This window comes from Dama dama, chromosome 26, assembly GCF_033118175.1.
Source record: "Dama dama isolate Ldn47 chromosome 26, ASM3311817v1, whole genome shotgun sequence".
Taxonomy (NCBI): Eukaryota; Metazoa; Chordata; class Mammalia; order Artiodactyla; family Cervidae; genus Dama; species Dama dama.
In genome coordinates this window covers 42,290,781-42,318,725 of record NC_083706.1, presented here as the reverse complement: position 1 = coordinate 42,318,725, position 27,945 = coordinate 42,290,781, and the positions used below count along the sequence as shown (strand labels likewise).

Genomic DNA, 27,945 nt, shown 5'->3' with positions numbered 1-27,945 from the left:
TAAGCCAACTTTTTCACTCTCCTCTTTCACTTTCATCAAGAGACTCTTTAGTTCTTTGCTTTCTGCCATAAGGGTGGTGTCATCTGCGTATCTGAGGTTATTGATATTTCTCCCAGCAATCTTGATTCCAGCTTGTGCTTCATCCAGCCTGGTATTTCGCATGATGTACTCTGCATGTAAGTTAAATAATCAGGGTGACAGTATATAGCCTTGATGTACTCCTTTCCTGATTTGGAACCAGTCTGTTGTTTAACGTCCAGTTCTAACTGTTGCTTCTTGACCTGCATACAGATTTCTTAGAAGGCAGGTCAAGTGGTCTGGTATTCCCATCTCTTTAAGAATTTTCCACAGTTTGTTGTGATCCACAGTCAAAGACTTTGGCATAGTCAATAAAGCAGAAGTAGATATCTTTTTGGAACTCTCTTGCTTTTTCAGTGATCCAGCGGATGTTGGCAGTTTCATCTCTGGTTCCTCTGATGGGATAAATCCAGCTTGAACACCTAGAAGTTCATGGTTCACGTACTGTTGAAGCCTGGCTTAGAGAATTTTGAGCATCACTTTGCTAGCATGTGAGATGAATGTAATTGTGTGGTAGTTTGAAAATTCTTTGGCATTGGAATGAAAACTGACGTTTTCCAGTCCTGTGGCTACTGCTGAGTTTTCCAAATTTGCTGGCATATTGAGTGCAGCACTTTCACAGCATCATCTTTTAGGATTTGAAATCGCTCAACTGGAATTCCATCACCTCGACTAACTTTGTTTATAGTGATGCTTCCTAAGGTCCACTTGACTTTGCACTCCAGGATGTCTGGCTCTAGGTGAGTGATCACACCATCGTGGTTATCTGGGTCATGAAGATCTTTTTTGTATAGTTCTTCTGTGTATTCTTGCCACCTCTTCTTAATATCTTCGGCTTCTGTTAGGTTCATACCATTTCTGTCCTTTATTGTGCCCATCTTTGCATGAAATGTTCCCTTGGTATCTCTAATTTTCTTGAAGAGATATCTGGTCTTTCCCATTTTACTGTTTTTCTCTATTTCTTTGCATTGATCACTGAGGAAGGCTTTCTTATCTCTCCTTGCTATTCTTTGGAACTCTGCATTCAGATGGGTATGTCTTTCCTTTTCTCCTTTGCCTTTTGCTTCTCTTCTTTTCTCAACTATTTGTAAGGCCTCCTCAGACAACCATTTTGTCTTTTTGCATTTCTTTTCCTTGAGATGGTCTTGATCCCTGCCTCCTGTACAATGTTACAAACCTCTATCCATAGTTCTTCAGGTACTCTGTCTATCAGATCTAATCCCTTGAATCTATTTGTCACTTCCACTGTATAATCGTATGGGATTTGATTTAGGTCATACCTGAATGGTCTAGTGGTTTTCCCTACTTTCTTCAATTTAAGTCTGAATTTGGCAATAAGGAGTTCATGATCTGAGCCACCGTCAGCTCCCAGTCTTGTTTTTGCTGACTGTATGGAGCCTCTCCATCTTTGGCTGCAAGAGCCAAATCTGTGTGTTGTTTTTGCTTTGGCTCCATCTCTTCATTCTTTCTGGAGTTATTTCTCCACTGATCTCCAGTAGCATATTGGGCACCTACAGACCTGGGGAGTTTATCTTTCAGTGTCCCATTTTTTTGCCTTTTCATACTGTTCATGGGGTTCTCAAGTCAAGAATACTAGTGTGGTTTTCCATTCCCTTCTCCAGTGGACCATGTTTTATCAGAACTTTCCACCACGACCCGTCCCATCTTGGGTGGCCCTACATGGCACGGCTCATAGTTTCATTGGGTTAGACAAGGCTGTGGTCCATGTGATCAGTTTCGTTAATTTTCTGTAATTGTGGTTTTCATTCTGTCTGCCTTCTGATGGATAAGGATAAGAGGCTTATGGAAGCTTGGAATATCCACCTACTAAGATGTCTGTCTGCCTACCGACCTGCCTGTCTGTCTATCAGGGAGGGCAAGAATAAAATTTTATCCTGAATGTTATTTTTCTATTAAAGATTCAACAATAAAAAGTCGTATTAGTAATTTAATCCTTTGTTCACTTTTTTTCAAACAGTAAAACTGTGGCCACTTGAGGACTAGGAATAAACAAATACACACACATATGGATATGTATACATATACAAATACATAAATTGTGTTATATATACGGCTTTTCTTTTTCTTCTTTGCCTTTTAATCTCTTTCTCCTCTCCTTTTACTCAGACTGCACTGGTATAATCATAGGCACCCAGTAACTATATTTTATTAAAAAAAAGCTAGTATTAGTTAGTTGAATCATGACAAAATATTGTGGAATTGTAACAAAACAATTTTGTGAACAGCCAGAAGTAATACCTTCTTAAAATCTTTCATTCCACAAAAATTTCCAGACATTTAAAAAAATTAGGAAACCTGAATGGTTAATATCAAAGTATATTTTCAAGCTAACTACACTTGAAGTGAAGTAAGGAATACGTTGGAATGTGAAATTTTACTTCAAATACATCATCAGGAGACTGAAAGAAGCTTTTAGATTAAGAAATAATCAGAGAAAGGCAAATATTGTATATCACTTACAAATGGAATCTTAAAAAAATGATACTAAAGAACTTATTTACAAAACTGAAATAGACTCACGGACGTAGAAAACAAGCTTATGGTTACCAAAAAGGAAGAGGGGGAGGCATAAATTAGTAGTTTGGGATTAAAATATATAGACTGTCATATAGAAAATAGACAACCATCAAGGATCTACTGTATTGCACAGGGAACTATACTCAATATCTTATTATAACTTGTAATGGAAGATAATATAAAAAGAATATATATGAAAAAGAATATATACATGTAAATATATAACTGAATCACTTTGTTGTATACCTGAAACTAACACAACATTGTTAATATACTATTCTCCAATATAAAATAAACATTAAAAGGAGAGTATGTATATATACATATATACGCATAACTGAATCACATTGTTCTACATTGGAAACTAAACTTTGTAAATCAACTATATTTCAATAAAAATTAAAAAGACAGAGAATGAGAAAAATGCCTATAAGCATCAAATTAAAAAAATAAACAACTCGTTAATAAAGCACACAAAAAAAGAAAGAATCAGTATATGGAGTTGACATAACATGTAGTGTAGATCCTGCATGAGGAACATCCCTCTCCCCATTTTTCTACATTCTTGGCATTATAGCTATTTAGCAATAAGATAACAGCCATAATTTTGGGGGCACTTGATTTGGGCCAAGTACTGTACCAAGCACATTTAAAAAACATATGACATTTGATCTTTATAACAATTCTGTAAGTTAGGAAACGAAGTCTTGGTAAGGTTTAACCACTTGCCTACAGTCACACAGCTTACAAATGGCAGAAATGGATTTGTATCCATATTTTAATCCTCAGTTTACATGTGAGCTAAATCTCTCTCCTTCTCTACACACACACACAGAGCTTTGGAATGCATATTCTGTATATATTCTGGGAGAAATGTTAATCTCTTTATCTCTTGAGTCTCTTTCTGCATTTAGTATACATTCATTTTTGTTAGGAGATGGAATTTTACCACTAAGAAAAAAAGCACATTGGTGCTTTATTTTTCTTATCTTCAGATTTCATAAGGTTTAGTTAGTCCCCACATGGAGACTTGGTTTGATCATTATCATGAAAAGTTTCCAAGAAGCTCCTGAGATTGTATCTCTAGGACTAATAGAGCGATTCCCCCACCTGGTACTAAGCCAGGCTTGCTCTGTGATCATAGTTTGGCTGCCTTGCAAAGCCACCTTCTGGTGTTTGCTTATGAAAACAAAGTACATTTAAAAAAATCAAAATCTCTTATGTCATATTTCAGGACAGTGAATCAATTCATGTTAGTAAATTTTCAAAAGTTTCCGAACAGAAATATGTACTACCTGAAAAAAAATCCATCTGCCCCAATTTTAAGGAAACCATTTAAAGATTAAGACTATCGATTTTTAAATGTTTAGACATCTTAACTGAAAGATCCATCATTTATTAACATGGTCACTCTGGCCCTGTGCCAAGGAGAGGGGCAAGTGAAGTCATGGGGGAGATTTTCACAGCCACATCGTTACAGAAGACAAAGCAAGAAGCCAAGATCGGTTTTCTAAGAATTGTTAGTTAAGCCAATCTATCAGTAGGCATTTTGGCATGGTTCACTCTGGTCAGGATACAATATTTATTGTTCATAGGTAATAAATGTGAATATACATCTTCCAATAAAACATAACATTTTTATTTCCCCTTCTCCTAACCTTTCATTAGAGGAAGAAAAATCAAAACTTGATATAGTGAAGTTTTATTATACCACATATGATCACGCTGCTCATACCAGCAGCAGGACTGTATTTTTAGAAGGGGATCTTTGTGACTGAAGGCTGATGCTTTGAAAAAAGAGCAAATAGTTGGGATGCAAGAACCTTGGTCTTATATACACACAGGCATAGGGCAACGTGGCGTGGACCACAGCCTGTGCTGGTGTTACGCCCTAAGGTATCTTTACAGCTTCTGAGCAGAGAGGTGGGGCAGAAAGATTAAGAAATCATTGCCTTGGTTCTGAGAAGATGAAGCTGGGGCTGGGGAGGTGGGGAGAGGGTTGATAAGGAAGAGTCCTAACTTAAATCTACTTCAACATGTAAAGTAATTGTTTACACTTGGAAGATAAACTGGAGGTTAGATTTTTAAGGAAAAGATAGGCAGGTATAAAGGCTGCCTAAAGTAAACATTTCAAAATAAGGAACCTAATAGTACTTACCTTTTGGATGTCTTGTGCCGTTTCTGAAAAACAAAAGATTTAAAACATTTTAAAGTTTGAGGATTAAAAATGTATCTCATACATAGCTAAGCACTCATATTGTATAGAACTTTTAAATTTATTGTTAATCACTGAAACCCAAGAGTCTCAAGGCTCTTTTGACCTGATTTTCAGAAAATACCACTCAGTTACCCAAGTTACATATCATGTACTATAACAACTTCACATACATCTGAGTGTTAAGTACTTTCTTTAATCCCTGAGAGAGCAATGGACTAATTCATATTAAGTTTCAAAAGCTTTTCCTAAAAATATATATAACCTGAAAAAAATTCCCATGAAAATCATTTAAACATAAGATTATACTTGTTAATTTTTAAACATTTTATCGGTTGTAACAGAAAGGTATATCATTGATCAAAAGGGTCACCTTGGGTCTGTGCTAAGGACAGTGCGAGAGGAATGGTGGGGAGAGACTTACTGGCTGCATCCTCATAGATACCCTTACGATACCCTGATCGTGTCTGTCTCATCTTTATGTGTTAACTACAGAAGCATGTAAAGTAAAAAGTGATTGAACCCTCTCCACAAATTCTACCCCATAGAGGAAACCCCAATTAAAGAAGTTTGATGTTCATCTTTCCAGGTCCTGTGCCCGCCCCACCCCCCATCCCACAGTCTTTTTGTTTCTATAATAAGGGTGCAATATGCAACACTGCATTTCCTGCTAAATATATGTGCACAAGCCTATCAGTAGACAGATATGTACTTCATTCTTTTTAACAGCTGCAGAATATTCCATGTAGTGTTCTGGGATTTATAACTTTTTAAATCATTTTTCACTAGATGGGCATATTTATTATGTGGTATCCTGTTAAAAACAAAAGAACACAAATACTCATAAATGTGTGCACACTGAGGATGTCTATACAGGAAGTATACATTGTGAAACATACAAGTGAAAACAATGAAATTGTTGGTTCAAGGGAAATGCACATTTAAAATTTAAGTGGGCATTAACAAATTTTGCTTCAAAAACACTGCAGAAATTTATACACCAATAGCTTCAGAGTGCCTGTTTTTCTCTTCTTTTGGCCAAGCCCACAGCTTTCTCACCTCTATTTATCTCATGTATATGTATGATTTTCTGATTACTAATGTGAGTGACCATTTGTAAATTTTATTGGCAGTTTGTGTTTCTGCCGGATTATATTATCTGCCTTCAGAATAGAAGTCCTTTGTCTTTTGTATTAATGGGATTTCTTACATCAATATTCACAAGCATTAATCTTTTTATGTCCACTGTTATCTATACTACAAACATTTTATGTCATTCAGCTTTACATTTTATAATGGGACAGTATTACTTACAGACATTAATCAAACCTACTAATCTGTAATTCATCTGGTGTTGATTTTTCTGTATATTGTGTGACTTGGTGGATATCAACAGGAATGAAAAAAAAAGTGATTTAGGACTTACCGCTGGTCTTCAAAACTTTATGTGATCTTGAGGAAGGTTCTGGGAGAAAAAAATAAGGTCAGCATCATTTGTGAAACGAAATCAAGATTTTTTTCTTTATAAGTAATTATTATTGTTCAGTCACTAAGTCGTATCCAACTCTTTGCGACCCCGTGGACTGCAGCACACCAGGTTCGTCTGTTCTCTGTTATCTCCTGGAGCTAGCTCAAATTCATGTCCATTGAGTCAGAGATGCTAGTTACCCATCTCATCCTCTGCCACCCAAATTCACCTAAATCCTGATTGCTTAGAGATACTTGGCATGACATTCACTCAGTCAAAACTATAGGATGAACACTAAGCTATGCAATCTGGAGTCACCTAACAGAAAACCAACCCAACCCACAGAAGCACAATGTTCTCAGCTTTAAGTACCACCTATAAGAGGATTATGTTCAATCTCCTTCTGCCAGAGCCCTATGCCAAACCTCAGATGCCAACTGTCCATCTGACATGTCCCCAGCATGACCACAGACCCAGCAAACTCAGCATATCCCAATCTCAGCTCACCAGTCTCCCCCACAGCTGCTCCTCCATCTGTATTTCTTACCTTGGTTGCCATTCACGTTATCTTCCCTAGTGACCAGGACATCATTTTAAGTCTTTCCCATTTTCATCCATCACAGTCCTGTGGGATCCTATTGATGTTCCTTCCCAGTTATCACTGTCTTATTCCAAACCTTTAGCATCTCTCGTCCAGACTAGAGGAACAGCCTCTGGCCCAGTGTCCCTGCCTACTTCATTTTCCGCATTAACCCAGAATTCTCTTTTTAAAATGAAAACATTTCATTGCTTAAAATCCTTCCATAACTTGCAAGATCAAGTTCAAACCCTCTGCCTGACCTACTCGGCCTTCCACAATCAGGCCCTGATTTGCAACTCCAGCCACATCTTTTTCCGTTTACCTTGCTCACTTGCACCTCCAGCCCAGGCTGCAGCCAAGGCCAAACAACTGGCAATAGCTGTCTGATCTAAGGTGCTCTGACTCAAGCCCCAGGGCCTTTGCATATGCTGTCCCCACACCATCTGGCTCTTCAGATTCTACCCGGGGTCCTGATCCTCCGCTCTGCATGGTCTTCTCTCCTTCCTAGAGGGCTCACCCCTCTGTCGCTCCTCTTTTGAAAACTTCCATTCAACCTCCACAAACTCCACTGTATGAGCTGCTATTTGTTCAACGTTTTTTGACTCTCCCACTAGGCTACAAACTCTTTGCAAGCAGAAATCATGGGCATTATTCTTACATTTTCTTCGCACAATGTAGGAAATCAGGAACTTAGTAAATGCCGATTTAAATGAAGAGAAATCTGAGGGCTAAGGGGATACCACAAGAAGTCTAGTTTAGCAAATGTGTATTAAAATTTTGATTTGAAGTAGCTTTGGTATACCTCATTTACAGGATATAATTTTTCACCAGCGCCAGTAAGTGGGATTTAAACACCTGCATACCAGTGGTAAAATGCTATACAAAGTGAACGTAGTTGATTGACATGTTTTATAGTCATTGAAAAATTGAGAGTTAAGTAGAAAGACTTTTAGAACCAAAGCTTGAGAGCGTCAAAGATAATAAAACTGGCGATGTGTTTAAAAGCCAGAAAGAAAATACCTTTTGGTCTAACTGAAAGTGACTTTCATTACTAGTGCTCCCAAATTATTTAATTTTGATTATATCTGATTATATTGTATTTACCAGATTTCCTTCTCAGCCGATACGGAGCAGAGCCATTTCGAGAGCCAGAAGTCTCTCCCTCGGGACTGTAACAGAAGCCTGGGTAATCTGTAAAGAACCACAGGTGTCTATAAGAATGCAGTGTTCCATGCTGATCCACGTCGATGTATGGCAAAACCCACCACAATAATGTAAAGTAATTAGCCTCCAATTAAAATAAATACATCAAAAAAAAAAAAAAAAAGAATGCAGTGTTCTGTGACTTTTCAGAAAACGGGAAGAACTTGTCCTGGGTATCTGTGGACTTATTCTTTTTCATCAGACATGGTAGAATCCCTCCTTCCATAACCGGTGTGGAATATGCATCTCAAGACTTTGCAGGAGTGTGTTAGCAAGGTAAACCACATTCTCCACTTCCACCCTCTCCCACACCCCCAGGCACTCACATGTATTCTAACTACTCCTTTCTTCACTCTCTGGCAGAAAGACCTACAACCTTTGGCTTTCCCCTTCCTAGAAAGTTAGTTCAAATGTGTAAGGTGTGGTAACTTCTGGTACCCATTCAGACTCACCTGCAACTCTGAGACCCACAGAGGCCAGACAGTTACATTAAATTAAAAAAAAAAAAAACAAGGCTCCTGAGAAGCTGCAGCAAAGGGCCACAACAGAGACCCAGTCACGGCTCAACTGCCTGGAGAATTCCATCTGGGGAGCAATTTCAAGAGGCATGTCTGCCTGGCATGGCGGTGGAGGGTGCTAAGCCCTTCCTTGACCCCGAGGAAGCTGTCCTCCACATTTTTCTAGACACGGTTTAAATGGTTTAAGCTCTCTTCTCAGAAAAGGGATTTTCATTTCATTTCATCTAAGGGGTACACAGACTTTGGATTAAGAAAATCTGGTCTAAGTCTAAAGTATTGCAGCATACTCAATGACCATCTGTACCCTGAAGCTTGAGGGATAAACAGTTTTAGGACATAGCTGTAGAGGGGTATTCTTCAAATTGAGGTTAAGCATCTTTAGGTCTGTCTGAAGTGTGAGAAACTTCTGAGGATTATAAAAACCACATAGACTTCAATGTCAGAGTCAAAGGTATCCAAATGAGGTCATTTGGTCCAATGGACTGGCCTATTCTGTTCACAGCCAGCTGAGACCAAAGTCAGGGTACAGCAAGTAGGGTAATTTTCCTAGGCTGGGATGCTGTGGATGGACCTGGCCTGGAAGAGAGGCACAGAATGCCAGTTAGAGGCTTGCCGGCATGCTGTGTGCTCAGAGAATTATTTTTCTGTGTTATTTATTTCTTCTTTGTTAGTTATACTCAGATCTCAAGCCTCATATTTATTTAAAAAAAGAATGTGTAATTACTATCTGTGTAGTTTATCTGTAATTTATTTAAAAATTTTTTATATTGGAGTATAACTGGTTGACAATGCTATAGTTTCAGGGGCACAGCGCAGCTCCTCACCTATACACACACATGGATCCATTCCCCCAGGCCCGTGCCCATCCGGGCTGCCACATAACATTGAGCAGAGTTCCCTGGGCTACACAGTATGTCCTTGTTGGTGTCCAAGAGCTAACCCAGAGCCTGGGAATAAATAAACAATGTCGTCAAATGTAGCTGGTCATGGTGAACAGCTGTGCTTGCTAAGACACGTCAGTCGTGTCTGACTGTGACCCCATGGACTGTAGCCCGCCAGGCTCCTCTGTCCATGGGATTCTCCAGGCAAGAATACTGGCGTGGGCTGCCATACCCTCCCTCCAGGGGATCTTCCCGAGCCAGGGATCAGACCTGTGTCTCGTATCTCCTGCACTGGTAGGTGGGTTTTTTTTTTTTTTTTACCACTAGCACCACCTGGGAAGCCCAAACACAGCATTCCTGGGTGGGCTCGAACCACCAACCTTTGGATTAACAGCTGAACTCACTAACCAATGGCACCACAGAGACTGGGATTGAACAGCTGACCCCTCTGGATCCCCACCTTCCTCCATCTTTCCTCCTCATTCTCACATGCCCATCCATGACCTCACCTTCTCTTCAGAGTGCCCATATATACTATATGCATATTGATAAAATAAATCTGCTATACAAATATATTGTACAGCACAGGGAATACAGACAATATTTTATAATAACTACAAATAGAGTAAAGTCTTTAAAAACTGTGAGTCACTGTTGTATACCTGGGAATGATATACTGAAAATCAACTATGGAAGTGTGTTAGTTGCTCAGTTGCGTCTAACTCTTTGCAACCCCAGGGGCTGTAGCCTGCCAAGCTCCTCTGTCCATGGGATTCTCCAGGCAAGGATACTGGAGTGGGTTGCCATTCCCTTCTCCAGGGGATCTTCACAAGCCAGGGATCAAACCTGGGTCTCACGCATTGCAGGCAGATTCTTAACCATCTAAGCCACCCCCGCCCCGCCCCCCGCCAAAAAGAATCTTAAAGAGATTTTTACTGAATAAAATAAGTGGCTTCAGAGAACACAGGGCAGTGAGCCCCAGCCTAGTTCTCTGGTGGGGTCAGCTTGCATCATTTCCTGGTGGCCTCCAGTGGGCATGCAATGGGGAATCTCGGTGCTGGTGCTCATTTCTTTATTTCAGTAACATTTCATTTCTTTTCCTGCTGGAGATTAACAACCAGCAGACTAGGAGGAAGAGAGGGTGTTGTGTAAGTGAATTAGTGTTTGTACTTGGGGAAAGATTCCTCAAAGGTAGGAAGTTTTGAGTAAAAGTTTCTGTCAGACTTGGCTGTAAGTCTTTGAAGCTATTGCTTCTTTTCAAAGTCTGTTTAACCCGGGTGGTAACAAGGATGTGGTAAGTGCTTTGAACAGGTCTTATTTTATTGGAAAGACCTCACTTGTATTTATTCTCTGCCTGCTATGAGAAGTGTAAGACACAGTCACACGTGTAGGGCAGTGGTAACTTTAAATTAAATGTGAGCTGTATCAGGAACCAACACCTATCAAGTTAGTGTGATTCTTGCGGATAATCAACATATTTTTGGCTCATGGGGTGATGTGGGAAATGCATTGTGAGGCCTTCATTGTTTTGGTGGGATGGAGGTGGGGTAAGAGGTGATGCTGGAAGCATAGCTTGTCGTGAGTTGATGTGGAGACATGTGATGAACTACTGGTGGGCTCACAGATGAACCAGGGGAAATCAATGGAGAAAGAAGCCAATGGGTTAAAAAGAGTTCAACTGGATCTTTTTGTTACAACAGTGAATAGAGAGCTGCTACTTTCTTACACTTGAGTTTTGACATCTCACAATTGACAACTGACATCTGTAAATCTGAAGACAGAAAATGTGACAGATACAAGTAGACAATGAAATTTCAAATTGTGCAAAAAACCCCAAAACTTACGAATGGCATCCATTTCAAGTATTGCTTGCTTGGCCTGAAAGAAAGAAGATGTAGTTATAATTACAAAGTCCTGTTTTGTTTGTTTCTTTTTTAAACTGCCAATCCCAAGACAGGTTTTAGCCCACTGGGACGAGTGGTTTTTAAAAAGTTTTTATAAAACGAAAACTCATTTTTTTTTTTAGGCACTAATACAGAGTTCAAGGGATTCAAACAGTTGAGCATCCTTGTGTGGATGGTAGATACTGTCCCTTCAGTGCCCCGGGGCTAAGCTTACAGCCTCCACCAGGGAAGAAAAAAGGGAAGGAAGAAAGGAGGGAAGGTGGGGTGGGAGAAGACAGAGGGAGGAGGATGAAGGGAAAAGAAGAGGGAAGAGAGAAAGACACTTTCAGCAAAGGATCCATACCTTGGCTGAGCAGCTGTCATACAATCTAGATTCCTTCTACCCAACCCTGGTCTATTGAATCCAATCTCAATCTATGCAATCAAAGCTTCGAGGAACAGAACCTACACCACCAGCCCTCCTCATATCACGGGCATGATAACTCTTTTGAGCTGAATGCAAAATAGTTGTTGGACGGTTCTTATGTTTTCCTCCCTCCAAATGTGATAAACTTATCAGCTGACTCTCCCAGCTCCCTGCAGCATGCCTGCACCACCATCTCTTTCGTGTGCCCTGGAATCTCCCGAGGGGGAGAAAAGAGCTGCAGTGTGGGAGGAGAGCCCTGGAGGACACCGCCCGTGATCCAGCTCTAGCTCTTAACTAGGCAGGTGCTCTCAAATTTCTGCATCAGTTCCCTCAATCTAAAGATGGTCAGATAGGACCCACCTTTCACACTTGCTACTGGTAGCAAATGACAGCCATTTAACCCAGTTAGTTACCATCTACTCCCGCAGGGGACTGACCCTGATAACCTTGACTCTTGCTTCCTCTACATACATCCTTCTCCCCACCTCAACCCTGAGCTTCTGAAGTTTATTGCCGTGAGGCTTCTTTTGGTTATGATTGTTGTCATATATTATCGATGTTTAGGGAACTATAAAAAGATAGGTTAGTGGCCTTAATATGAATTATTTTGCCCGAGGATTCAAAGAAGAAAAAAATAAGGTAGGCTTTCTTGCCTCCTGAATGTCATTTTCATTTTTCAAGGTAGTGTGACTGAGCCTACAAATATTATGCTAAGAATAACTTACAGAATAATTTTACTTTGTCGCAGTATGTGACATCACAGTAAAAATGTCTAGGCTAAGTGGCAATCAAAAAAAAAAAAAAAATATCCTTGATGCAGTCACCTTAATTTTGAGAAAACAAATGCTTAGTTTTTTTTTTAATAACACTGACATTTTTTACCATACATTCAGAGTTTGAGGTTACTAGTCAAGTTAATTTTAGACACAAATGTTAGCTCAATTTCTGTGACGGGCATTTGCAGAACCATGTGTATATAGAAAATCCAACAGTTTCTACCTGAGCCTTATTCCCAATTAATCTGGACAAAAGTTAGTGTATATACCAGGTATATAGAGGGATCATATGGCTAACTTCCAGGAAGTTTCTTGATATTTATAAGCTTGACTATAAGAACTCGGTATTTTTATTTCTTGCCTTGACAGTTGACATCAAAAAAGTACTATTCCCACATTTTCCACTAGGGGTCAGTCAAGGACCATCATGGAATTAAAGGACCAGAAGGAGGTTTTGTTCTTTGTTTAGTTGTTAAGTTGTGTTGACTCTTTAGGAGGAACCTAACTTCTTAAGCTGTTAAATAGTAGAACAATGATACATTTTTTGATATTTTTCCCATTATGCATTTTATTTAATAAGAGTAAATATATTTTGAAAGCTTTAAGAAAATAATTTAAGAAACAGTCTTGAGAAAAGTGAAAAATTCAGATTAGTAATAATCCTGTTTAAATAAGATAGAAAATTATCATAACCTTATTGTGGATATAATATAGTAAATAAGAGTGCTTTCATTTCCCCTGGGAACAATGTAGTTAAGACCATCTTTGGGGCCAGGCAGAACTGAGTTTGAATCTGGACTCATTCATATACTAGTTGCATAAACGAGGTCAGTTTACTTTCCATCTCTGAGCCTCTGTTTTTATTTCTCTAGAATGGGGAGAACAAGACCTTTCGCAGAAGGTATTTTGAAGAGATAAGCATATTTCTCAGCACACTGTACGGGTGCTCAAGCACTGTAGCTGAAAAAATAGATCATTTACATCCTAAAAGGATTAGGGACAAAAAAGTACAGTTCTGCCGTGACTCTATTAACCCTTATAAAATACAAAGGGAAAACTGCCTGTAATACACACCCCCTAGTGTGGGAGAGAGAGGAAGTTCTGTAAGCTAGCTTCATTTTGTAATGGCCAATAACTGCCTTTCAGAACCCCTTTGGCGGTTTTGATTTTCCCAGGGACAGGAGAACAACAGGTGGGGCTTATCAATGGCACCTGCCATCTGCTCAGAAGGGCATTCCAAGAGACGAGGCCAGCGAACAAATGACTAAGTATGAAGAAAATGCATTCACCTCTCTGCGGGAGTTACCTGACCCCTTGGAACGCCCTGATGAGCTGAGACTCACACCTCAGTCAAAGCCCACACCCATACACATTCATTTTCTGGGCACAGAAGCGCTGCTGACAGCCCCTGAGGACAAGCTTCACAGACTTTTCAAAAAGTATGCAAAGAGCAAACAGACTTTCTTTCTCAGAAATCTCAGATCGCGTCATTTTCCACCCAGTTCTGCTCTCATGAGCATCGTCCCATTTACTGCTCTATTTGCCTCTTCTCCGCCCCAGCAGAGACCCCTTCCCCCTGCGTTAGGACATCTAACCTTTCCCTCCACTCCAGAACAGCAAGCAATGCATAATCATAGCCGCCCCCAGAGCCTTATCATAACCCAGAAGTGCCCTCCCTTGCAGGCAGGACTCCAAAAGTCCCTCCTTCAATGATAGATCTCTGTATTTCCATCTCTCCACCCGGACTCTTGCTGAACCAGTTCTTTGACTTATCCTTCAACATGCACCTGTTTTCCTGGCTGGTTTCACGCTCCACTCAGCCTGGGAATTACGTTCAATCACTGCAGGTTGGATGCTGGTTAGCACTGTGCCTTCCCTGTTAATCTTTCCCCTCACTGCTCTGCTGGTCCCCAGCCTTGGGCAACCTATGTGTGCCAGGGTTCCTCACACTAGTTTCGAAGTTGCTGAGTCATCACATTGGTTCGTGGTGGTTAGCCTCAGTGGAGTCCAGATTCCTTTGACAGATGACTGTAGTCATCCCCACTGATTCTCTAGTCCACGGTGTTTTTTTTTTTTTTTTTTTTTAATATTTATTTATTTGGTTGCACTAGATCTTAGCTGTGGCATGTTGTATCTCTGATCTCTGCTGTTGAATGCAAGATCTTTAGTTGTGGCATGGGAACTCTTAATTGCCACATGTGGGATCTATTTCCCCGATCAGGGATCAAACCCAGGCCCCCAGCACTGGGAGCAGAGAGTCTTAGCCCCTGGACCACCAGGGAAGTCCCTAGTCCATATTCTTTAGCCTGTACTCTGAAGCTCTCCACTTGCCCTTGGACACCTAGCCCCATCTTTGCTTTACTCACCCGGCAGATGCTGTTACCAGCAACTTTAGTGAAGGCAAACCCTTTAAGCTCTCTCAAGTCCACCTCAAAGTTTATCCTCTCTTATTTTTCTTCTTCCCCCAGCTCAGGGAAGATGTTTCTGACTGTTGACAAGACTAACCCCTACACCTGCTGGTAAAGTTAACATAAAAAGTGTAATTAGTATAGAGGTGAATGGATTTGTTAAATTTTATATAGAGTTGCATCAGTTTTTGGTTCCTAAGACCAGTGGAATTACTTCTAGCTTTTAAAAGCTTGAAAAACCCATGTTTTTATATATGGAGGTGTGCATTAGCAGTTCTTGCATATTTTTTTAGTAAACAATAAGTTTTGAGTTCCCATCATTATATTCACCATCTAATGTTTTTATTAGACTGTATTTACAGTACACACCCCCTCCCCAAATTCTGGATTAAGGTTGTCCCTATCCTACCATCTCCCCAGAGTCACATTCCAAGGAGTGCCCCACCTCTTATCTTTCCTCTCTCCCATTTCCTTTCCTCATACCCTCAGCCCACGTGCCCACGACATTCTTCATGAGGGCAAAGTGTCTTCCTTTGATCTTACCTCTCCTCAAACTACCACTGTTTGACCCTTCTGAACTTCGTTTAAAAAAAGAAGGCCACACCTAGTCTGTTCCTTATTTCTCTTCGACCCACTGCTCTCTCTCTCTCCCTTATCTCTTAGCTGCCAAACCTAATACCTGTTTTTCTGTTTGAATCTGTTGTCATCTCTGCGGCCTTTGAGACGGTTACTCCACTCTTTCTCAGAGAGGTTCTTTCCTTCTTTTCTTACCACACCTTTCTCCTTTGGTTTTCTTACTGCCTCATTTGGCCACTCTATCTTTGGTTCTTCTCCAAATCCCCTGCCCCTTGCCGAGCACTTAGATGTTGGATTCCCAAGGGTCTGTCTTCCTGTTTTGCATTTGCATGGGCCCTCCTATCAAATCTCCGGGCTTTGGTGACTGCCTGGGTGGAGAGACCTGCGTCTCTCCTGCAGCTGAACTGCCCCTGCACATGGGCCACCACGCCTCCCTCTCGGGCCCATCCAACCGGTTCGTCTCCCTGGCAGCCTGTCTTGGAACTTATGACACCATCCTCTTGGCCCAACACCTGACTCATCCTTGACTTACTTCTCCCTCTCCTCTTCTACACTGCCTCTCCTCCTCCTCTTATGCTCCCTGGCTGTGCCCCTCTTCTCCTTTCTAGCCCACCATGGAGACCTGCCAATTCTTTTCCTGCTGCCAGTGACGCTCCACCAGCTTATCCATCACACTGCCCCCAAAGTGACACTCTCAGAACACAAAACAGACCATCCCCTCCCTCCAAAACCTTCAGGAGTTTCCCCCTACAATAATCCACGTTCCTCAGTGTGTGTGTGTTCAAAGCCTTCAAAGTTCAGCTGAGTGCTTTCCACTTTCTTAATCCTACCTCCTACTCCACCTCCTGAGAACTCGACCATTCAATCTGTGGACTTCCATTTAGCACAATCCGCGTGCTGTTTAACACAGGGCCCCTTTTCACACCTCTGTTTTTTGTTTATGCTGTCCTCTCAGCTTGGTTTCCCTTGTTCTTTTCCCCACTTAATAAAAATATTCCTCACCCGCCAATACTGAGGTAAAAGGAATTTTCTTTCCTCTTCTCACTCGACCACAAACTTGAATACTTTACTCGTCCACAATACTTGGTCTATCTCTCTATTCATTCATCATATTTAGCAAACAGTTCATCATTTATATGACTAGCTCCCTTGTCTGCAGATTCCTTCACGGCCAAGTCTGGGTCTTGCTTCCCACAGAACCTAAGCCAGCTTTATTTACCCTAGGTGCTCAGCACACCACTGAATAATTCTCATAACTCCCTTTATTTTCTACTAGCTCTCTAGAAATTTTTTTGTACAATCTTTCCCTTATTTTTCTTCTTTCAAACAACAATGACATTAACAAACCAAAAACTCTCCGAAGAGTCTCTCTGTATATGAATCTTTTCAGTATAAATGGCTGGTGCAGTTGTTCCTTATGGTGCTTCTCTTTCAACAATCTTCATTTTGAAAGTGCACATTTATTCCCATCAGGCTGTCTTCCTGAGATCTGAATTCCTTTCCATTTTATTGTTCGTTGCCCTCATGGTCTTACCTTAGCTGGAATCTTCGCCGCATGATTCTCCAGGATCAGCCTCTTCAGGTGCAGAACCCACAGGCGTTTGTCTTGCTGCGACTTCGCCTACCAGGAGGAGAGGTGGACAGTCAGGCAACCCTACCTCTCACAAGACATGGCCACTCCTAGGACCTCTGACCAGACGGGACACACGCAGGGTGGCCAGAAAGCCGTGGAAAGGCCGTCAGGCATGTGATGCTCATCATGCATGAGGGTGAGCCTCACAGGGAGGCAAGGGGACACTGGTACCTGAACTGTGTGCTGCAGCTTGGGGTTCTTGTAGTGGAAGACGCTGAAGCTCAGGGGCTCCTTTGGGATCACTTCCACCAGCATGAGGTTGCCGCACTGGAGGGGTGAGCAGAGAGGGTGAGGCAGGCTCGCAAGGGAGCGGAACCAGCGCCCCCAGTCCCCACCCAGGACGCTCACTCAGACCTACCAGGATGTGGGCTTTGTATGTAAACGTGTCATCTCTCTTCTTGGTGATGAGCAGCAGCTTGTCAAAGAGGAAGAGCGTCCGCTCATTCTTGGCCCGCTGGAGACGGAAGGTCCCTTCGAGCACCAGCTCCCCGTAGCTGGTCAGGTCTGGCCCCTTCCAGTTGGTGAGCAGACTCTGTATCTCCTGAAAGAGTGAACGTTTCCTGCGATTAAGCAGGAGGTGGGAGGGCAAGGCAGGGAGGACACAGGGGCCTCACAGGTTTGTTGAGCCTTGATGGGTGCATGCGTGCTGAGTTGTTTCAGTCATGTCTGACTCTCTATGACCCTATAGATGGTAGCCTGCCAGGTTCCTCTGTCCATAGGATTCTCCAGGCAAGAATACTGGAGTGGGTTGCCATTTCCTCCTCTAGGAAATCTTCCCGACCCAGAGATTGAACCCACCTCTTCTGTTTCCTGCTTTGGGAGGTGGGCTCTTTACCACTAGCGCCACCTGGGAAGCCTGCTGAGCCTCAAGAATGGGGTCCAAATACCCGTGGCAGGGTCTCAGGGTCCTGAGTGGTGTCTGATGGTGTCTGATGTCCACGACATAAATCTCCATTTAGGGCTGGTGTCACTTAAGGGTTAGTAGAACTGAACCAAGGTGTTATTCGACAAGTTGCTAGTCACTTCTTTCCATTTGGTGATAATCCCTCTACTACGGCAGTGGGGTTGTCTTTCAAAAGCCAGGTACAGAGGCTGCTGGTGTATGGCCTTCTCACCATCCTTCCCAAGACATGCTCATCCCTTATCTTTTGGACAAAACCTTCAGAGTTACTGACCTAAAAGCCTTCTTCCAGAAATTGAATTCACACCACATACAAGTAACCCATAAAGAAAACTGGTAGAAGATCACACAAGATACATCTCAGAAATTTTCTGACATTAATCCCATTCACTGGGGGAAAGGAAATGAACGTTTCTTCACCAGTGTGGCTTTTGTTTGTTTTTGTTTTTTGGCTGCATTGGGTCTTAGTTGTGGCTCATGGGTTCAGTAGTTCCCCTGTGTGGGCTTAGTTGCCCCTTGGCATATGGGATCTTAGTTCCCTGGTCAGGGATCAAACTTGTGTCCCCTGCATTGGAAGGCAGATTCTTAACCACTGGACCACCGGGGAAGTCCCCCATTGCACTTTTAATGGAACTTGATAAATAGAAATGGATAACCCGACTTTGAAGTTTCTTTGGGATATATTGTATGTCCATATTAACTTTTTAAAGAAAATGGATTTTGTTATTTTTGAAAAAATGAAAATATTCAAAAACAGCACTGAATTAAGCAGCCCACAAAACCACTGTACAATTCTTAAGTTGAAGGTACAAACGGAGGTGATTCAGAGCCAGAGACTGATTTAGTGGTGTCTTCAGACTGCCAGATAGACTCCTAAGCTATGAAAAAAGTCACTGAGCCATTTCTGAATATCTAGCTGACAGTATGTCTGACATTATGTCCACAGAACACTTCAATGATGAAGCATTAAAACCTTTATTATTGCTTACACAAAGCAGATATGGCCTGGAAGATTAGAATGTCCTCTTCCTTTGATTTTTGACAGTCAATTACCACCCTCTGGCTGCATGTGGATGAAACCTAGAGCTCTGTTTGAATGTATGGGCCAAAGGACATGGTTTTCTCCCCTCCCAAGCTGAATGCAGGCGCTCTGCATAGCATGGAGTCACATTGGGCTTTTCTTTTACTCCGGGGACAACCAAGAGCCTTGGCCTAGTCTCTGAGCACACACGACCTTCAGTTTTTAAATAGTGCATCTTCTAAGGTGCCTAGGACATGGCCACTGACTTAGCATCTATCCAAAGTTCCCAGGAATCTAGAGCTAAATACGGTGACGATGGAAGGGACATTAGCAAATGTGTCTTATTTTAAAAGTGAGGGATCTAAAATGCAGTGGTGACGTCCCCTCCCCAGGAAAGCTGCTAAGGACCTGATTCTGGACTTAGTCCTCCTTCCTGAGGCCCCTGCCCCATCACCACATGTTCACCATCTCACGACTTTGTGTGAACTAGTGACAGAGGAATAGAGGCTTAAAACCCTTTTACACAGTTTGGACACTCAATTGCATCTGACTCTTTGCAACTGCATGGACTGTATGTAGCCTGTCAGGCTCCACTGTCCATAGAATTCTCCAGGCAAGAATACTGGAGTGGGTTGCTATTCCATTCTCCAGGGGATCTTCCTGACCCAGGGATTGATTTATTTTTAATTGAAGGATAACAACTTTGCAATATTATGTTGGCTTCTGCCATACATCAACATGAATTAGCCATGAATTAGCCATGTTAACAATATCATGTTGGTTTCTGCCATACATCAACATGAATTAGGTGTACGTATGTCCCCTCCCTCTTGAACCTGCCCCCCACCTCCCACCCCATCCCACCCCTCTAGGTTGTCACAGAGCCCCAGTTTGAGTTCTCTGAGCCATAATAACTACATTCAACAATGATCAGTATTACTGATGTCCTAATCTTTTCTTTTTTTTTTTGTCCTGATCTTTTCTCAGCAAGATCTATGATGAAGACTCTGAGTGACCTGCGATAATTGAGCAGACTTAGGATCTGATCTGGGAAACGGTAACAAGCAACAGGCCCACGGCCTCACCAGACACTGCCGCCCTGGCCTCACCTGCAGGCGGACCGCATGTTCATGCTTCCGCTTCATGTCGTTGATGTGCCAGGCTACTCTCTGCATCGTGTCTATGGCATCAAGCACCACATCGTAGCCCTCTGTGTCCTTGTCAAGGTGATTTTCTATTTCCTAAAACAAAAACAAACAACAAAAAACCACCCTCATTATTTTCATTTTTTTTTCATATATTCACTGAAACAAATCGTACTTCTATGATGAGTTTCTCATTTTATTTTTGCTTATTTATTTATACACTACTATCTTTCCTTAAGATCTTGAGATAACTACCAGAAAAACCTCCAAAGAAATGATAAGAATGAATAAAAATGGAGTTAGGAAAGATAGAAGTTGATTAGAATTTTACAAGGAGGAATTTGACAAGGATGATGAAACAAGTGTACCATTAAGTCTCACAGAGACATCAGGGTGATTGTAGGAGAGAGGAGAGTTGATATTACAGTTGGAGATTTCTGAAATTCCTGGTTGCCAATGTATATAGTTCTCACTCTTAAAATACAGAAAATATACTGATTTTTTTTTTCTCCCAGAGGAAGCAAAACATCACACACAGGGCTTAGTACATAACAAACTAAAAAAGAAAAAGAAAATAGTGGACGTTATGTTTAAAAAAATACCTATGTAGAAAGTGTATGTTCATGTAGTCAAGGCTTTAAAGCCCAGATGAAATTCACTAAAGATACTCCTTCCGAGTGTTGAGAGAGAGCTTATAGTTCAAGTACTCACTCTCTGATGCTAAGAAGAATGTAACACTCTCTGATGCTAAGAAGAATGTAACACCAGCCCTTCGCGGGGCACTGGAGTTCCACAGTCCCAGGCAGGTGAGAAAGGGACAGGGTTCTATTCCAGTTCTTTCAAGTACACAAGACACATGTCCCTAAACTTCTGTGAGTCTAAGGATAGGGACTATTGCATAGTTCCTTTAATCCTTTATCTTCTCAACAGTGCCCACCAGAGAGCTAGATGGTAAATAAATGCTTTTTTAATTGAAGCTGTATCTTGTTAAAAGAGCAGCAATACCTTATAGGTATCTAAATTCCAATGTAAATACCTAAAACAGTAAGAAGATACTATGATCAATTAGATTGTTGCTATGATACTTATCATGCACACATGTTAACCTCAAGGGTGCAGGTTGAATATTATGGTATAAATTATGAAAATTCCATTGTTTTATAGTCACTTTGTTCACTTTTACTGAATCCTCAAACTTTCCATCCAGCTAGAAACTGGCAAGGAATTTACATTTTCTTGCTACACTCAGACTCAGCTGTGAGAAAGGTCCTATGAAACCACATCACGAATAATTCCCAGGTAAGATCAACAGCAAACTTTAAAAAATAATAATTTCTTCTTTTAGCCTGAGAGGCACTCCTGTTGATCATAAACAGACTCAGAAGTACAGTGTATTCCTGTGGGGATCGTCACGGGTGACTACACAACTTTGAAGTGATGTGAATGACACAGAAAGAACACTCTAAACCAAGTATGAAAGCAAAAATACTCCAGGAAACCAGAAGTCAGTTTTAAATTCATCTAATCACTGTTCTTCCCTTTTTTCTTCACTCTCAGCTATTATAGACTGAGTGATTGTATCTTCCACAAATTAGTATGTTGAAATCCTTTCCTCTAATGTGCTGGGATTAGGATGGGGGCGCTTCGAGGTAACTAGGCCAGGCAAACAGTGACTGCAACCATGAAATTAAAAGACGCGTGCTTCTTGGAAGGAAAGCTATGACAAACCTAGACAATGTAGTAAAAAGCAGAGACACCCCTTTGCTGACAAAGGTCTGTCTAGTCAAAGCTATGGTTTTTCCAGTAGTCGTGTACGGATGTGAGAGTTGGACCATAAAGAAGGCTGAGCACCAAAGGATTGATGCTTTTGAAATGTGGTGCTGGAGAAGACTCTTAAGAGTCCCTTGGACTGCAAAGAGATTAAACCAGTCAATTCTAAAGGAAATCAACTGTATATTCATTGGAAGGACTGATGCTGAAGCTCCAGTACTTTGGCCACCTCATGTGAAGAGTCGACTCATTGGAAAAGACCCTGATGCTGGGAAAGATTGAAGCTAAAGGAGAAAGGGGTGGCAGAGGATGAGATGGTTGGATGGCATCACTGATCCAATGGACATGAATTTGAGCAAACTCTGGGAGATAATGGAAGACAGAGGAGCCTGGCATGCTGTAGTCCATGGGACTGCCGAGTTGAACAGGATTTAGCAGCCAAACAAGAGGCCATGAGAGTGGTGCTGTCATAAATGGGGCTAGTGCGCTCATAAAAGAGATCCTGGAGAGCAGTCTTGCCTCTTTTTACCATGCGAGGAAATGAAGAGGAGAAGGCAGTCTGCAAATGAGAACTCAGCCGTGCTTGCCCTCTGATCTTTGACTTCCAGCCTCCAAAACTATGAGAAATAAATGTTTGTTGTCCAAGTCACCCAGGTTATGGCATTTTGTTATAGCAGCATGTACTAATATCCCAGCTTTTAATTTAGAGGGTAAGGGCTGTTCTTCCTAGCAGTTAACTCTTTGTAAGAATCTTGAGTGGAGTCTTATTTAAGTGACAGAGATCTGAGACTTTTCTTTTGATTGACTTACTGTCTAGAAAGCCATTAAGTAGATATTACTGGGACACACTAGACTCAGATGGGCTTCCCTGGTAGCTCAGATGGTAAAGAATCTGCCTGTGATGTAGGAGACCCGGGTTCGATCCCTAGGTCAGGAAGATCCCCTGGAGAAGGGAATGGCAGCCCACTCCAGTCTTCTTGCCTGCAGAATTCCATGGACAGAGAAGCCTTGCAGGCTACGGTCTATACCATATTAGCAGAGTCCAGAAAAGATCTATCGTGGGAAAGCCAGTATTTTTTAAAGAATTATTTGGCACCGATTTAGTAAATTAATCCCACTAAACTAAAGGGTCATTAAAGCCAATGGAACAACTAAAGTAATATCCACAATGTGGTTTCATAGGACACAAGATTCTCCCAAGATGGGCCACACAGGCAAACAGACAAAGCTGAGAAATTTCTGGTAAAGATGGACCATAAAGAGTGCTTTAAGTTTTAAATGCGTGTGAACTGAGCAACCTTGGAATGCTTAACCAAGTTAGCAGCCTGGAATCATTTAAAAAGAGATACATGTATGCTGCAGGCATGTTGATAGAGATAGGAACTCTAGATTTAAATCTTTTTAAGAAAAGATTTTTAATGTAGCATTAAAAATAATAAAGCAGGGGGATAGGAGGAAGGCTCAAGAGGGAAGGGGATGCATGTATACATGTAGCTGGTTCACTTTGTTTTACAGCAGAAACTAACATAACATTGCAGCCCATCAGGCTCCTCTGTCCGTGGGATTCTCCAGGCAACAAGAATACGGGAGTGGGTAGCCATTCTCTTCTCCAGGGGATCTTCCCAACTCAGGGATCAAACCTGGGTCTCCTGTCCTGCAGGCGGATTCTTTACTGTCTGAACCGTCAGGGAAGCCCCATTGTAAAGCAATTATACTCCAATTAAAAAAATAAATTAAAGTAATAAAATAAAAATAACAGTTTATCTGTACTGACTGCCTGTGAGAATGTGGGAAATGTACAGGACTGGAATCTAGGTAGTGTCTTGACCACAGCCCTGCTCCTAACCTAAACCACTTGGCTATCCTATCTTTGTCAAGTTGCCAAGGCAATTCACCCTCCTTACAGAATGAAATTACTTTGAGAATACTATTTTCCATTTTTATCAGCTTCCTTAGAGGATAAGAAACGAGAATGTATGAGAGCTATGTCTACTTTTGTTTCTAAAGCCTCCTTAAATTTTGTACAAATAATGGGAAATGATATAAAGAGAACAGAACCCAAAGTGAGGTGAAGCCCAGCTCAAAGACATTTATCACACTGCTCATCTGTCTTCTCTCCTTTCAGCCCTTTCTCTTTGCTCCTACGAAAGCCAATCTGTGACAAACAGCTCTTACTCCCAACTGCCTACCGAATCCGGGCTCATGGAAGTAAAATAAAACATACACACAAAATCTGTTGTTCATTAAGAAGACAGCTCCTTGCCTGAAACTGTCACTGCCCGGAGTGAAGGACTTGTAAGCCCTTTCACCATCAGAGCTAAAATGAATCTTTCTACTTGGCTGCTGTCAATGAGGCTGCAGGCCTACAATATAAATATCTTTAATTCCTCAAAGCAGATTAGTCAGTTGTAAAGTATGAGTGTGGAAAATGTTTCCATATGTCCACATCTGATTTTTTTTCTCTTAAACTTAATATATACACATAAAACCCCTAGCCTCTAGAAAGTCCTTTCAGTGCAGGCAGAAACTTACATGCAAAAGGAGATGATACTTGAGAATCCGCTGAACTGGCTTCAAGAGATAGGACCCCAGAGGCAGTGAGTGTTTCAAAGTTTCCTGCCGTTCCCTGAAGAATTTGGCCAGCATCTTGTTCCTCATACACTCTGTTAGCACGGCCACGGATCTGCAAGAATATTTTAAAATCAAAATGGTAACTCTTGACATAGACATTGAAGTTTTCAATGCCAGTGAAAGTGAAAATGTTAGTCACTCAGTCGTGTCCTACTTGGCGAATCCATGGACTGTAGCCCATCTGTCCATGGAATTCTCCAGGCAAGAATACTGGTGGGGGTTGCTGTGCCCTCCTTCAGGGGATCTTCCCAACCCAGGGATTGAACCCAGGTCTCCTGCATTGCAGGCAGATTCTTTACCATCTGAGCCACCAGGCAAGCCCTTTAAATGCCAGAGTAAGTATCAAGGCCTTAAAGCAGATAAGGCAGTAACAGAGTAATAGGTAGACTAGAATGCCTCTGGGCAGGTGAGGAAAAGGTGTCCCTCTGGTTGAATTGGGTGAATCTGGTCCCGATTCACCTCTGGGTGAATTAGAAAAAGACACTATAAGAGGGCGGTGAGACATGGACAGGTGACATCTATGCTGCCAGCTCTGTCCTTCAGGGAGATGAAGCCTCCATCAGGACACAGGGCTTGTCACAGGGGATTTAAATTGGATGGTACCCCAATTTAAAGAATCTGCCTGCCAATACAGGAGATGCAAAAGGCGTGGGTCTGATCCCTGGGTCAGGAAAATTCCCTAGAATAGGAAATGGCGACTCACTCCAATATTCTTGCCTAGCAAATTCCATGGGCAGAAGAGCCTGGTGGGAGACAGTCCATGGGGTTGCAAAGAGTTGGACATGGTGGAGTGACTGAGCACACACATGAGCATCTCTGTTCATTGCTCAGCTTCATATCTGCATTCAGTTTTCACAAGTTACATTGCAAGGAGCGCTCACCACTGTACTAAGAAAAAGGAGTGGCTTCTTTCCAGCAGACCCAGCCCCATGCCAGACATCTGTCACCTACTTTGCTGGTTGTGTTTGTGTAAGTGCACAAAGTGTGTGATGTTACGTGCAGGTGTTTGGAGACCTCGTCCCCCAGGGAACTTCCCTTTGAGAATCTCTGAACAGACCTTTCTGTCCACCTCCAGGTATCTCCTCATTCTAAATTCAGTTTTTGAAAACAGCTGGTTAACTTTGGTCCTCAAGGATTGCACTTTACAAAGTATATTAGAAAAATGGCTCAGGATTCCTCTCCACTCCAAGAAGTATGGCCCCCAAACTTCCTAGAGAGATGGCTGAAACAATGCTCATGGCTTATACATGAAGTAAACTGGTGGTCTTGTGAGATCACACACACACACACGTAAATTAAAATCTCATGGTCTCATAAGTTAGAAGCAGGTGGAAGTAATTTCAGCCCCTTTCTCCCCAAATCTTAATAGGTTTTCAGAATTAATTCAGAAAATTGGAGCCAAACAACAAAATAAACTCCTTGGAAGGAAGTGACATGGACAGTGGTCTCCTGACGAAGCGATCAGAATCCCTTTTGTGTCTGACTGCTTGGAGAAGTATCTGTTCAAATGGATTTATTTTTCCCTTCAAGTGAAGATTTCAAAGTGATTCTTTATCATGTAACCCAGGGACTTTTCTAAGGCTTTTTAGAGTCAGAATCAGCTGCCCACTGAAGTCAGCCCACTGTCTAACCCTCTGAAGTCTTGAGTTCTTGTACAGGATAAGACACCTGCAGGAGATGCTAAGCACACTGAACTCCAGATTGAGGCCACGGGGGGACATTCGAGGACAATGACCTGAGCGGGTCTGGGCCTCTCCCTGGGGACAAAAGGCTGGAGCCTTTTCCCAGGGAAGTCACCGGGGCGTGACTGCAATGAAGAAGGACATCTGTCAAGGCGTGCAGGAGACACTTAATATCACCAGCCCGGGTCCAAAAGGGGAAGACATGTTGTCAGATGGGCTGAAACACCTGGTGCTCACAGTTTGTGAAGATAGGGGAAGGGAGGGAAAGCTTGGGCCTCAGAGGGCAAACGGTTAGGAGGGGGGAGGAGAGAAAATCTTTTTCTATGAACATGAAAACCACACAACTGGGCAAGACTCGGATGTACCCACTTCACTGAGAGGGCCTGGGAGCATCTCCCTGCTAACATGTTTCTTTCCTTTTTTGAAGGCAGATCCAAAATAGAAAACACTTCCTCCAGGAAACTGTCCTAACTTCTCCTTCTTTATCTCATGCAGCTTTAGCCTCTGTTACACATGACTGAGGTGGTGCTGCGTTGACTTATATTCATGGATTTGATCTTTCCTAATGGCTGTTCCACTCCTGCATTTGGTTCAGTTCTGACCCTCAAAATAAAATGAACTGCTTGAAGGCAAGGGATATTAGTTCCTATCTCCCGCCAGTGTACGCTGAATGTGGACTTGTGCTCCATGAAGGACAGGCCCTCAAAAATGTCCTTGCACAAATGACTGTGCCTGTCCCCTGACCCTGAAGCAGCCAAGTTTATAAAAGTTGCTTTCATTTTGCACTCTCCATTCTTATTACGAAGTTAGAAAAATCTTCTTAATATAAACCTCAAAAACTAAGTATTCAGAAGATATTTCTTCATATGACATGTTTATAATGAAATGTACACAGACATAATCCTTCACACAAACCACTCTGGCATCTGGCTCCTGGTAACTGGGTCCAGGGCTCTGCTGATTCTTCAGAGTTGGAAAGGTTTTCCATTTCTCTCAGGAGGAAGGTCTATGGAGAAGTTGAGGCCTGATTCTGTGATGTCTCTGCATCAGGGTGTGGCATAATGCTGGCTTTTGGCGTAAGGACCACGGATTCAGTTGGGGCATCCTACAATTTCCTGATTATCTTTAGCTGAGAGGTGGCAACACATGTTTCAGGAGAGAGCATTGTGTAAGTGAAACTGGGTAAAGTGTGGGTGGGTCTACAGATAAGGAGATGGATAAATGTACTAGTTTGTATGTGGGGTTTTGTATTTTGTTTTCAGAGAAACCTGGGGAAAACATGCCTGGCCACCAACCAAATAAATCACCACAGCACAATATGCAGACCAGTATTTAGAGGAGGAGGTGAAAACCCTCCAATGGAAAGAATTTTGCCACTGGTAAGCCCGAGCCTCTGGCTTCACATCCTTTAATCCACACTGGCTTTCTAGGGCCTCCCCCAGGAAGGAATGAGCCACTTGCTCTTCCTGATCACAGTGGCATGAGGGGCTCAGCCTGGTGGCTTCTCTTCAAGGTGGACCCCAACACCCACTTTATCCTTAAGGACACGTCCATACCAAGACGGGCTACAGAGTAGACAAAAGTTCCCTGAGCTCTCTTCCTGGTTCATAC

The 27,945-nt window shown here is 42.0% G+C and overlaps 1 protein-coding gene across 1 annotated transcript in view; it reads right to left on the bottom strand.

The window, feature by feature from the left end:
• The window catches only part of PLEKHG1 (pleckstrin homology and RhoGEF domain containing G1), a 239,394-nt gene that overhangs the window by 12,890 nt on the left and 198,559 nt on the right, over nucleotides 1–27,945 (bottom strand). Inside the window, exons 7-15 of the mRNA XM_061130489.1 lie at nucleotides 24,554–24,704; nucleotides 20,216–20,347; nucleotides 17,543–17,725; nucleotides 17,356–17,451; nucleotides 17,086–17,172; nucleotides 11,326–11,359; nucleotides 7,984–8,070; nucleotides 6,258–6,296; nucleotides 4,775–4,797 (exon numbers count right to left, since the gene is read on the bottom strand). Coding sequence (XP_060986472.1) covers nucleotides 4,775–4,797; nucleotides 6,258–6,296; nucleotides 7,984–8,070; nucleotides 11,326–11,359; nucleotides 17,086–17,172; nucleotides 17,356–17,451; nucleotides 17,543–17,725; nucleotides 20,216–20,347; nucleotides 24,554–24,704 — 832 coding nt within the window. The remainder of the gene's footprint in view (nucleotides 1–4,774; nucleotides 4,798–6,257; nucleotides 6,297–7,983; nucleotides 8,071–11,325; nucleotides 11,360–17,085; nucleotides 17,173–17,355; nucleotides 17,452–17,542; nucleotides 17,726–20,215; nucleotides 20,348–24,553; nucleotides 24,705–27,945) is intronic.